At 43.7% G+C, this 12911-nt stretch overlaps 1 protein-coding gene across 3 annotated transcripts; it reads left to right on the top strand.

Moving 5' to 3' along the window:
* Nucleotides 1-962: 962 nt before the first annotated feature.
* On the top strand, nt 963-12031 carry pitx1 (paired-like homeodomain 1). 3 transcript variants are annotated; one of them, XM_067492311.1, is made up of 5 exons: nt 963-1116; nt 2180-2234; nt 6557-6706; nt 7867-8069; nt 10740-12031. In XM_067492311.1, the coding sequence occupies exons 2-5, from the start codon at nt 2189-2191 to the stop codon at nt 11286-11288; spliced, it is 948 nt and encodes a 315-aa protein (XP_067348412.1). In that variant the 5' UTR covers nt 963-1116; nt 2180-2188; the 3' UTR covers nt 11289-12031. The 3 variants fall into 3 exon arrangements, with proteins under 3 accessions (XP_067348412.1, XP_067348415.1, XP_067348414.1); XM_067492314.1 differs by lacking the exon at nt 6557-6706; XM_067492313.1 differs by lacking the exons at nt 963-1116; nt 2180-2234 and adding an exon at nt 6235-6447.
* Nucleotides 12032-12911: the final 880 nt, after the last annotated feature.

Here is a 12911-nt window from a genome sequence, read left to right as displayed (position 1 = left end):
TTGCCTTGTTAGGAGAAAAAAGGGGGGAAACAACGAACAAAGAAAATATAAGATGAATGTGTTGGACAGCGCCAGGATGACTGAACGGCGATGATAAAAAGCACAAAGGTTAAATGATGATACCCAAATAAAAAAGAACTGCGCGTAAAGCTGCATCTAAACATTAGAACGTGAACAACTGTTTAAATAATCATCCTTTAACGAGCGATTTAAGCGACAATGTTCAGACATCTCATGTTTGCAGAAACAATTACTGTCGAGAAGACAAACATTAGTAAATGAGGTCAGATAGAAATGAGCTTTTTCGTGTTTGTCTCGAAAAGCACCACATTAAAATTGATGAATTTTGCTTAGCTGCTTTAGATTTAAACCGCTTTTTTAAAAATGGAAAAATGTTTTAAGATTCTATGAAAGAATCACAGACAGTGTGAGGTCACAGAAAAGTGGTTGATAACGTGGACTGTACACAAATGGAGCAGCCTAAAAATACGTTTTTACATCCGAGCCCTTTTCTTCACAGTTTGCACGTAGGCTGAAAATAATAATTTTGTATCATCTCACAGAAAATGATAAGCTGATATTAAATAGGTATATAGCATAGGTCATTTTAATTTTTTAGTTTTTAAATGTTGTACATTTACGGAGAAATAGGGATGAAAAAAGTTAAGATGTTGGGAAACGAATTGAGGGGACATTTTGGGATAAAGATGAGAAGAGAAAAACGCTGGGTGACGTCAGACGAGGAAGATAATGATGATTAAGATGGGGAATTCAATGAGGGTTTGGTTTTTTTTTTTTAAATGACTGAGATGGTGATTGAGAAGAGGATGTGCAGAAGATGGGTGACAAAGAGGTGGTTGTGGTGGGAGCGGAGGGGGCGAGGGGGGGGGGGGGTTGTTGCGGTGCTGTGACGTCATAGCGAGGCGTGCAGCAAAGCGCTGGCGAAGAAAACCCAAGGCTGTGCCGCAGAGACGCAACCAAAGCGTTGAGTACCGCGGACGCAGCGTATTCGCGCAGCCGACGCACACAGTGGATTTACTTAACACTTGCATGGGGAAACTCTGAGGCTTTATTCCTTTTTATTTCCTGTCATCTGCCCCTGCTGGGAACCAACTGGTGAGTAAAACACATGCACCGTGTTTTTGGGGTCAGGGGATCTGTGCTGTGGGAACTGGTCAGAGGGTCGTTTGGCGTCTCGCCATTGGCTGATTTATGCTTCAAATGCTGCAAAGATGGGTGCCCGTTTTCTTCTAAAAATACATTTCAAAAAAGATGGCGACGATTAAGAGTCGATGCTCCAGGATCTCCTGCACGCTGTCAGCTAGTGAGGGTCAGGGACTGTGTGATGACCACAGAGAAGCCGAGCAGTAAGTGGACGGATTGAGCGGATTTACGCATTTCTTGAATTAAACGTCGACATCGCCTGTAGACAGGAAAGTTAGGAGCATAAATAGAATCAGTGTCTGAGCATCACTGTCAGCCAGATGTACCCTGTAGTGTGCTGGATTATTTCAAGCCTACTGACGTTTAAAATGAACCAAATGAAACGCACAAAAGTGCAGATGTGGGCGCGCGGTGAGGCGCGGAAAAAAAAACAAGAAAAAAAAAAACGTTAGTGAAGATTCCCTGAAGACATAAAAACAGCAAATGGGTTCCTGTGGATGACAGGGGCGCGAGTGTGTGTGTGTGCGTGCGCGTGTTTGCGTGTTATCATAGTAAAAGGTAAAAACATTTTAAATAATGTCTTAGATATTGCTCATGTCACTTGGTGCCTAAAATACCATGAATTTCTGTGCTGCGACTTTCAGAGAATTAACAGCAAATAGTTAAATCTATTTTTAGCAAATGGTTTGTAATATTTTAATGCGAGTTTGCTCCGTAATTGGGTTTATTTTTAGTGTTTCATTTAATGTTGCTCTCATAGTCTTTAATTTGTATTAAATATGTGCTAATAATTTCTCTCCCCCCTCCATGTCGATACACAGTCAACAGATTTATCCATTTTAATAACGGTAAAATAAAAGTGATGCCAAACATGAATTAGTCCTGTGCCAAAGCATAATTGGACATTAATTCTAACAATTTATTTTAAGAGGAAACTAAATGCATTTGGATTATTTTGAAAGTATCTGACAAGCCGGGCAACTTTTCCTGATGCAACTTTCTGTTTGTTTTTCAGGCAACTGGAATGGAACTGAATCTGTCGAAGAATGTTATTTCTTGTGGGGACTCAGGTACAACTTGTTCTCTGCTCACTGAAACTGTTTAATTGGCTTGGATGGAATTAAAGTGTGTTATGGTCCGCTGCGAAAATGATGGACATTTCTGAAAAACAAAAAGGCTGCTGTTGTCTCGGTTTGGAGCCAAGGCAAAACTTGGTAAATGGCACAAGGGGTTGTGTGTGTGTGTGTGTTTGCAGGGGTCTGCTTTCAGGCCCAGTGTGTGTTCTATACGTGGGCGCATTAAATCGCAGGGCATCTGCAAAAATATCAGATACTGAGATGCAAATGGAAGCAGAGCGCAACAAAGTTTTCAACAATGTAACCTGCAGTTGACTTGCAGCCAGTCTGCTTTGATTCATGTGTCTGGTTTCTGATCATTTCCTGGTAACGTGTTTGCCTTTCAAAAATGGAGAAACACAAAGTAACAAAAGTCTCTTCAGTGCGGAGATTAGATCAGGGTAGAAAAAGCGTTTGTTCTGGATTTAATCAGAACAGAAAGCAGAAAATGGCAGAGGGCAACACTTGATAAAATATCCAGGGTTTCAGACATTTAAATTCCAGCCATGCAAATGACAGACTGGTTGTAAAGAATCCAGAAAACAAACATTTCTCAATATAAAACGGCTTCAGCCTGAGGCTCAGGTGCTGAAAAACGCAACACTAAAACTTCATTTAAATACAAGCTGTCTGAAGAAGGCGCCGATCTTTTTTTTTTTTTAAAGTGCATTTTCTGAACTCAGAGATAATAATTCCACCTTTACACAAGTTACCAGCCTCTTAATTTTCTTTAAAACCGCAGGGCGTTTTAAACAGGAGCGTTTTAAACGAAATTCCTAAAGAACTTCGACCATTTCTGGCATTTTCACTGATTTATCTTGTGACAGCTTTTTTTTTTTTTTTTAAAGAGCTGCACCCTGTGTCTTTGTTGGTTGTCAGGCTCCAGGTTAAACAGACCTTGGACGAAGCAGGGAAAGCATCACCACAGCAATAATCAGCTCTGTCCTTCTCCAGTTACGCGCAGAGTCCAGTTACATCTCCCCTGCTGCCCTGCCTCTGCGTCTGCTCACCGGCTTTAATTTTCTATATGCTTTGTTGTTTGGCCCCTGTGGTCAGCTATACTTTGCTCGCTTGCATTACAGTTAAGAAAAATACACCGAGGCTGCATTTTTGTGGGCGCTTGGTGTGTAATTAACGGCGTTCGTCGAGCTTATTTTCACTTCTCGGAGGGGAAAAATAGGAGTGTTTGCACTGTCACTGGCCTTTAACCTGTGCTGCCGGATGAAAAGGCTTTTTAAATCATCCATCACAGTAAAGTGCCCTAAAGAGCAGAGCAGAGTAGAGCAAAAGTGGAGCGGGACGCAGGCAGAGATGCCGGATGACGAGGTTGGCTATTTAGATTTACCCCAACCATCCAGGCTGTGAGATCTGCTGGAGGACAGAGGAAGGTAGAATCACAGCAGCGCCTCCATGGAAAATCTCCATCTGCTGTAAATCCCATAATATTCCTGTGGGAACTTAAAGGGTCAGTGTGATCTTACTGCGACGCTTATCTGCTGCACTTACGCTGTTGTAGTATTAATTAAACGATTAATTGAACAACAGCGTCCAATCTGTGTCCCTGAAAATTGTCCTATTTCCCAGACATTTATGATAAAGGTTCAAGTCGTTTTCTGTAGCCAGTGATACAGCTCCACTTCTGCTCGTGCTCACAGCTGAACGCATTTCCCGTCGTTGCACCCACTGACCTCCCCAACTAACTAACACGCAGCGGCCATTCAGCCTTTACAATCTGCATAGTAAGAACCATCTGATGACACTACGGGAAACAAGGTCTTGGAGGTCACTTGTTACAAAATGCATCATCTGCTGCTCGTCCGTTCGTTCTCGGGTTGTTGTTTGTGTGTGTGTGTGTGTGTTTTTTGCACCAAATACCCCCTAATCCGCTTTTTTACGCACTTGGTTGCATCTCAGGAAGTGAGTAACCAGGTAGGAGCCGCAGGCTTTTGTGCCCAAAAGTACTCCGGTAGTCTGCATGTGAGAGTCTGGCTTTGAGTGCGCTCAGCGGAGCATGACGCGTGCTGGAGAAGGAATCTGCTTTAAAAATAATATATGTCTAATGGTCAGTTTCATTTCTGAAAATTCTGCTACTTCTATTAAAAGTGTTTCTTTAGAACAGGCTCAGTGCAGACAGAGGCGGGACGAATCTAAATGGGAAAGGGGCACGTGATCAGTTGAGAATTTGCACAACTGGCTTTTGAAAAGGGCCTCAGGGGGGAGTTTTCCAGTCGGACGGGGATCTCATGTCAAAAGTCACTGTCATACAAAAAGGCCCAAAATGCTTGGAGACTGGCGCCGGTGGCAGTGCCGAGTGTCAGATGGTGATGGTCCGAGCTGCTGCTGCGGTCACCTGACGCATGGGCGCAGATACCGGCCGAAATACTGCGAAACAGTTGGACAAATGGTCTCACAGCGCAACAGAGAGAAAGATATTGGCCTGTGATCAACCAAGAAAATATATCTGTGAAACAAGTCAGGTTTTTATGTTTGTGCTTAATTGCGCAGACCATTGAGGGTTGTGTTTGGGCTGAAAGAGAAATGGTATATTCAACAAAATCCTCGATTTGGTATTGACAATAGGAAATTGTCTGATTGAAATTGGGAATTCTGAAGGACGTCTACACGCGCACATCACAGCACAGGGAGCTTAAAGGTCAAATAGGAGAACAGGCCCAAATAGTTTAAACGAGACAATATGCATATTAAAATTTTTAAATCAGATTTGACTGCAGTGCAGCAAAGGGTGGAAGCAGCAAGTCAACATCCGGTTGAAGCTCAGGTATGTGGCTGTACGCAGGGCCGCACTTCCCTTTAGCAGCGCGGAGAGTCCATGCAGATCATAACATCGGATTTAATTTTTATTTTATTTATTTATTTTTTTTCCCACATTCACTTGTCACAAGTATCGCACGGGGCTTGATTCAATTAAGATTCCACATCGTCCGCATACTTGTCTCCGCATACTGAGAAACATCCAGGGATGCGCCTGCGAGCCACCGCCGGCTGCCATTTCTGCTTCAGCGCCAAACCAACGGACTCAGGGCGAAGGTGTCACCATCAGCGGTGCACGTTCGGGCCATTAAGTCAAATCATGTTAGCGATGGAATTCGTGACCGGTGGTTGGACACCAGCGAGACGGTGAGATAAGAGTGCAACGTTGTTTGAGTTTAAAAACAGCTTTTAGGAAAGTTTGGTTATAAACCGGAGGCTGTTTGGGGAACGTGCTGCGCTGAAAGAGCTGCTGCTGTCAGCTACAGAAACAGTCCATGTAGTGATACAGAGCTTTGATACACTGCCTTTCATTAGTCCTGATTGTGGAGTTGTCAGCCTGAGCTGATAGTGTGACACTTGTCGCTTGATAGTGCGCGTACACGTTCAGTGTGTGCCATTCATACGCACAACAATCTTCATTTCACAGGGCAGGCCCGTGTCAGATGGCAAATGTTTATTCAGCTCAGTACATATCCGAGACATACGTGGTGTGGGAGTGTGTGTGTGTGTATAAGCGCACCCACCCAGCTGCGTTGCGCTGGACACTTTTCAAACATGCCTGCAAGGATGGAAAAAAAAAAGGCCCATTTTATTCCCGAAGAGCAAAGCCTTGCATTGCGCGCTCCCGACATCCAGAGAGGGAAAAAAAAAGCAAGTGAACGCTGCAAAAAATGTTCACATTAGCCAGTGATTAAAGTGCCAGACTTGTTAGGGGTTGTGTGTTTTGCTCAGATGGCTAATTCAATTTCTTCACTTCCGCCTAAATGTGATTGAAGACGTTTGCTTGCTCCAAAGACAAACGTCTAATTAATTGGCCTGATGGCACATTTTTCATCTTTTAGATCCACCGCAGAATAATGATCTTGTTTGGATGGATTTTTTTTTTTTGCAGCGCGCAGCCTTAGTGGGTGGGGCTCTCTCGCGTTGTGGAGGTTAAACGTAGCAGATGGGTGGGTCTCCTGTGTGGAGTTGGAGAGCCGGAGCTTCCTCTCGGTCACAGCCAGCAGAAGCTTTTCACTGCAGCGGGTAGAAGGAGGGCGCACTGGGCTGTCACTGCTGTAGAAAAAGGGAAAGGGAGACTGTGTGATTTTGTTTCCTCCAAGACCCCCCCCCCCTCCTCCTGGAAAACTAAAACTTGCGGAATCTCTCCCTGCATGGTGTATCCTCTCATGTCGTGGTGTGTGTGTGGCAGCGGGTGGATTGTTTGTAGCGTAGCCGTTGAGGAGAAACTGTGTGCACCCAAGGATTCACCCACTTCCCTCTTTGTACGCATCCTTCTCTTCAAGGTGGGATGAATTTGGACAGAATCACAGAGGCAGTGAGAGCACCGCCGCCCCGCGACGTGGCCCCCGCGTTTCATTTACCGAGAACTTCAACCAGCAGCCGAGAAACGTTAGAGAACTCAAGCAGCGAGTCTTCAGACACAGAGTTGGCAGGTACACACAGTGCTTTTAGCTACTCGATTCCTTCTTCTGAGTGCAATAACTGTTTGTTGTTCGTCTCCATAAGCGCGTTTCCTCAGGGCTGTAGCCGATGCATGAAAACGAACAGTGTTTTAATTGTCTTTTATGTGCCAGCGTTTGCTTATTCTCACCGCAGCGACTGTTTATGTCAGTGTGCTGCGGTGCAACATGCGCGCACATACATCAACACCCAGCAGTAAACTTCAGTTTGATCTTCTGCTTTACACTTTAGTGTCCATCAATATTCCAAAATAGGGAAAATAGTCCAGTTGTGGTGCAGTTACACCCCGTTTTTTTGTTTATTGCGCTGGCTGAACCAAACACTTGGCAGGATCCTGAGGTCTGTCAGGGAAAAATGTGCAGAACAGCCTGGCCTGCTGTCAATAAATGCATTAAAACAAACTATAAATATTGGGCCTATCCACCAATCTAAACTGAAAGCCAGAAGGTCTGTCCTAACAATTCTTGGAGAAGCTTATTGTTCCTTCACTTTGCCATGTTTTTAGAAAAACAAAAAGCTCTTCTGTCTTAATTCACGTTAATAAATAGCAAATAGTGAGCGAACGTCCGTTTATTTTAAATGCCCTCTGTTACCACTGGTCAACTGCAGCTGGAAAAGACGTTCTTAAAGTCTTGGCAAGCGGTCAAGTGACTATTCCTTTTTGTGATTAACTGTTGCCTCATTAAACTTAGGGGTCAACCCTAAGTTTAATGAGGCGATCCTTGTTAGGACACGAATACAAGCCAGTAGATGAGAGATAAGAGTGGGCAGAGCTCCTCGGCAGGAAACCGAGGCAGAAAGTGTGTTTGACAGAATTGATAGAAAACTCAGATGTGTTCGTAAATATTTGGATTTAATTTGTCACTTCTCCCCTTGGAGTTGTTTTTTTATGGAGAACTTTGTAAATAATTTATTTATAGTTTTGGCTGTGCTTATTTCTTGCTGACAGGTCTGCTTGGTTATTGACCCCTTTTTTTGCACGTTGCTGCGCTTATTTCCAGTCTTTAATCATTTAGCGGTTACGGTGCAGATACGGACTTGATCGATGCAAAAGAGTTCCTTGTTTACATGCTATTCAAAGTACGCTAACGTTTCAGAATGGAGTAATTTCGCTCAATTTCCTTATCCACAGAAAAGGAGAGGAGCACTGAACACAGGAGCGATGACGGGAACGCCGACGACCCGAAGAAGAAGAAGCAGCGGCGGCAGCGGACTCACTTCACCAGCCAGCAGCTGCAGGAGCTGGAAGCCACCTTCCAGAGGAACCGCTACCCGGATATGAGCACCAGGGAGGAGATCGCAGTGTGGACCAACCTGACCGAGGCCAGAGTCCGGGTAAGGGGCCAGCAGGCAGACCGCCGGTCGTGCGTAATGCGTGCGTAAAAGACGATTTGACCAATAAATTACATAATTGTTAGGGAGAATTCTCGAGCAATTTCCTGCTTAAATGAAAGAAGGAAAAATTACAAATAAGCAAATTTAAATAATGAAATGTTAATTCAAATGAATAGAAATAAAATGATACTGGCCGAACAGAAGAGATAAAATAATCAGCACCCAAGAAAATTCAGAAACTACTCAATATCAGAGTTACTGTGTGTGTGTGTGTGTGTGTGTGTGTGTGTGTGGTCCGCTGAATTCACAATATTACTAAAACATTTTATTGCAAATGTACCCAGAACCTATCGAGGACAAAAAAAAATCCTTCTTTCTTTATCCCGTGTTGTGCTCTTACTGAATGAAAAAGCCAAAATCCAACCTTTTAACGGAGTTCAGTGACCTAAAAACTAAAAAGTGGGACATTTCCAAAAACGTCAGCCTCCCCAGATCAAATTGCAGCCATGTACAACTGTTAGCTGCTGTGCATCCAAAACGTAAGTCAATTATCAAAACATGTAATTCAACACGGGGCGGATTTTCTGACACAAGCAGGAGAAACGGCGCATTTTTTAAAATACAAGTTCAGGTTAACATTTTATGTTAAGATGAGCAGGAATACAAGTCGTCTACCTGTCTGGGCCTACGGGAAATGACGCGTGCTGTTTCAGGGTGTATCCGCGCTGCTGATGGAGCCAATAGTGGATTATTATTATTATTATTTCTCCCTCTGGCGGAGGTCGCTCACGTTGCCAAATCTACCTGAAGCTGCGTAATGAATAGAAACAGCATGTGGTTCTATTTATTCGGGGGGGGGGGGGGTTCAGCAGCAGGACGGTGCATTTAACAAGTTGGGAAAAAAATATTTGAACCAAACCTTCTTCAAACTATTTCCATCTTACGTTCTTTTTATTTGTTTTTTTTTTTTTTAAGGAGACACAAAGACGCCAAACAAGATGTAAACACTAATCCGTTTTCACACACCTATGGATTCTGGCTGCTGTTTTCCTCTGGAAAAAAAAAAATAGTGTGTATGCAAGAAACGCGTGTTAAACACTAAACAATTACAGTTGGTTTTCATTTACAGCCACTGGCGTCTGGCGGCCCGTCCCTTGCAAAATCCAGCGTCTCAAGTTGCATCCAAAAAATGCACACAGCTATTTAAAGTGCAAAAGGGAAAAACGTAAAAAGTCTCAGAACAACTTCAGTGTGGAGTCTTTTCTGGAGCCAAGGAAGGGGATGAATTTCAAACAGAGCAGGCTTTTTTTTTTTTGGTAGATGAATACAAAGACAACATTGTTAAACATTTTTTTTTAATAAGGAGAAAATGTGTGACACATTTCGGATCCATACCGGACGTTCTGTTAAATGTTTTGACACTTTCTTAAGTGTTTGAACTCGACCCTTTTCTGCTTATGAATGGTTATGAAGCCTGACAGATGCTGTAAGGACACTGGCTGATGTTTTGTTTTTTTAAACACCATCGTTTCATTAACTCTAATTAGTTTTTGGCTCCTTTTAATATGTCATTTAAAACCAAAGCTAGATTTTCCTTTTTCTTTTGCTCGCTCCAGGAAACAAAAGCCTCACGGGAGCCGAGGCAGTTGCCGTGACACGCAGCCTGAGTGTTTCCTCCGCAGCTCTGTCACATCGTTCATGAGTTTGTGGACAATTTGTCCGCAGCACCCTGTTCCCTGTGCGCCTATAAATAGCCTCCCGAGGGCCCGTCCGATGAGGCCACTTGTAAACTGTTTCTACTATGAATTAAAAATGAGTCGCAGAGAGCCGACTCACTGGTATTTTGCCAGGCTTCGATAAGACGTGAGGACTTCCAGAGGCACGTTTCTGATTCTTTTACAGACAAGTTTGACTCCTGCTGTAAACCTGTTGGTTTTATTTTGAAAGTCTGACCTAAATACTAAGACAAAGCAGCGTCCATTCCTCTCAAAGGGGTCTTTTTAAGATTATACCCCAACCCCCCCCCAAAAAAAATTAAATAGTTCAACATCCTTAGCACACATAGAAAGGCTGCCACCATAGTTTTTTTTTTTTTCAATGATTTATTTTTGTCGGAATTATTTAAATTTGATCACCACCAAGTTCCCAATGTAAATACATTAAATTGCTAAATGTTTAACAAAGGTTTCTAATTAAACATTTCTTAATGCTCAATACTGTTTAAAGTGTGTTAACTGTGGACAAAAGTTCACCATTTGATTGTGTTCCTCAATACTTCCACTCAATACAGCTCATGTAAAACTTCTCGTGTAAAAAAAAATAAAATAAATAACTAAAATAAAAAATTGAAAGTGAAGTGCACTGTGACACCTACGAGGTTTGTTCACACTAAACAATTTGCTGCTACTTAATGAACTTGACGTTTAAGTCCAAAGCCAGCGCTCTGCGGCAATGGATTTTAGTAGGAAATAACAATCCGGACCAAATCCAGCAGAAAGACAAAACTGCTTCATTACAAATTCCCCCAAATCAAGCCCACGCGGGAAAATTGACACTTTCTGTTAAAAATATTTTTTCTATTTTATATTTCTGGAGTGTGTTCTGTCTCTCGTTCATACTCCAGATGTCCCTGCCGTTAAAGTCCTCTGTAACCTTGTGTCTCCCACCCAGGTGTGGTTCAAAAACCGCCGGGCCAAGTGGAGGAAGCGGGAGCGGAACCAGCAGATGGACCTGTGCAAGAACAGCTACCTACCGCAATTCAGCGGCCTCATGCAGCCCTACGACGACATGTACCCGGCCTACACCTACAACAACTGGACCAACAAGGGCCTCGCCCCGGCGCCGCTCTCCACCAAGAACTTCACCTTCTTCAACTCCATGAGCCCCCTCACCTCGCAGTCCATGTTCTCGGCGCCCAACTCCATCTCCTCCATGACCATGGCGTCCGGGATGGGCCACTCCGCCGTGCCGGGCATGCCCACCCCGGGTCTCAACAACATCAGCAATCTGAATGGGATCGGCACCTCCAGCATCAACTCGGCCATGTCGTCGTCCGCGTGTCCGTACGGGCCTCCCGGCTCTCCGTACAGCGTTTACCGGGACACTTGCAACTCCAGCTTGGCCACGCTCAGACTCAAATCCAAACAGCATCCAACGTTCGGATACAGCGGCCTGCAGAGCCCCGGCTCCAGCCTGAACGCCTGTCAGTACAACAGCTGACGGGACCAAAGCGGGGCCTGAATCTTACAAATCAAATGAAAATGAAATCTGCGTGTGATGGACGGACCCGGTGTCAGAGCTGAGGGGCCACCTGCGGATGGCGCAAAGCAAACACAACTCAACTGGATTATGCGGGTTATGTGTGTTTACCAATGAACTTGCACAGCAATTTAAATGTCCAGGTCTTTTGGATTTTTTTTAAATGATGAAGACGTGTTACCTTGATGCATTGTACATATATAAATGTAAATATATATACAAGCCTGACATGACAGAGACGATGGGATTTTTTTTTTCTCTTTTCGCGCGCTTGTTTGCTTTTAAAAGACTGGCTGGGGGTTCCTCGACCAAAATAAGGATTTGCAAAAAAAAAAATAATAATAATAATAAAGTGTCGAGCACATCATCGAAACTCAATGAGGAAGAAAAAGAAGAAATCTAGCAAATCTTGTACATATTTTATACCGCTTCTGTGTGCTTTCCATTTCCAGCCTATGCAGGGCGCCACCGGCCTGTCCGACTCCCGTTCAGTGACTTTGAGATGCTTCACATTCTCTTTGCTGAAACCCGCATGTTTATAACTTGAGTGCAACGTGTTTTTGTACGATAATGTAAGACTCTGCAGAAGTGCGTTCATTAACCTAAACTGTATACAACAAGGTGATTCAAAGTCCTCGTGTGTGTGTGTGTGTATGGTAACATGTTATGTTTGAATAAACTTCAGGAGGAGAGGTTTAAGTCGAGTATGTTTTAGAGGAGTCTTTGTTTAACCAGACAAGCCGCAGTGGTTCCGATTTGTCCTCAGGAGGGACGAAATACGTGGCTGAAGATCCCCAGCCTAATTAATGATCCAGTCAGATTGAAAAAAGTTGTCGTCGCGCCTTTAACCACCGCATTTAGGTCCTTTTTCTAATTTCGACGCCTTTTTATTTTTGCTTTTTACGCATCAAATGGCCTTTTTCGTTAAAAGGGAGATGCAGCTCATCTGGAGTTAAATTACGCAAACGTGCAAACCCCAACGTCACACGCGCCTCTGCTGCGCTTTATTTGATAAAACACGGTTTCCGAATGCATCGCAGCTTATTCCAACTCAGTTTGCTCCCATCACCACACTAACAAATAAATCAACTTGGGCTCATTCACACTAATGTTTGGCAGACGCCCACACATGCCGGGGCTTCGGATTTGCACCTTTACCTGCTCAAGCGTCGCCACCACAGATGATTCCGCGCGTCCTGCACATTTTGCATTAATCCTCCCGCCCAAAAAAAATAATAAATAAAAAAACAACAATTAAAACTCAACGTGCTCTCAACAAGGGCTCAATCAGCGCCATATCTTGTTTCCCGACACCTGCAGAAATCTCCATATCTATATTACTCACCAACGGACTGATATTAGCGCAGCAGCGGTGATTGTGAGCTTCACCTGATAGCGGCTGTGAAGGGAGGATGTTAGGATTAGAGGCAGCACTTTAATAAACCATCACGCGTAAAACCGTCTGATGACTAATAAAACAGAAGAATTATTACATGGTTTACATGAGCCAGTTGCAGGCCAGCGGCGTTTGGAGGCAGCAGTTCTCCAAAGTAAACCAGGGTCGATACTGTTGGTCTAATAGTA

Source organism: Channa argus, chromosome 22 (assembly GCF_033026475.1).
Source record: "Channa argus isolate prfri chromosome 22, Channa argus male v1.0, whole genome shotgun sequence".
Taxonomy (NCBI): Eukaryota; Metazoa; Chordata; class Actinopteri; order Anabantiformes; family Channidae; genus Channa; species Channa argus.
This window is presented reverse-complemented; position numbering and strand designations above follow the sequence as displayed.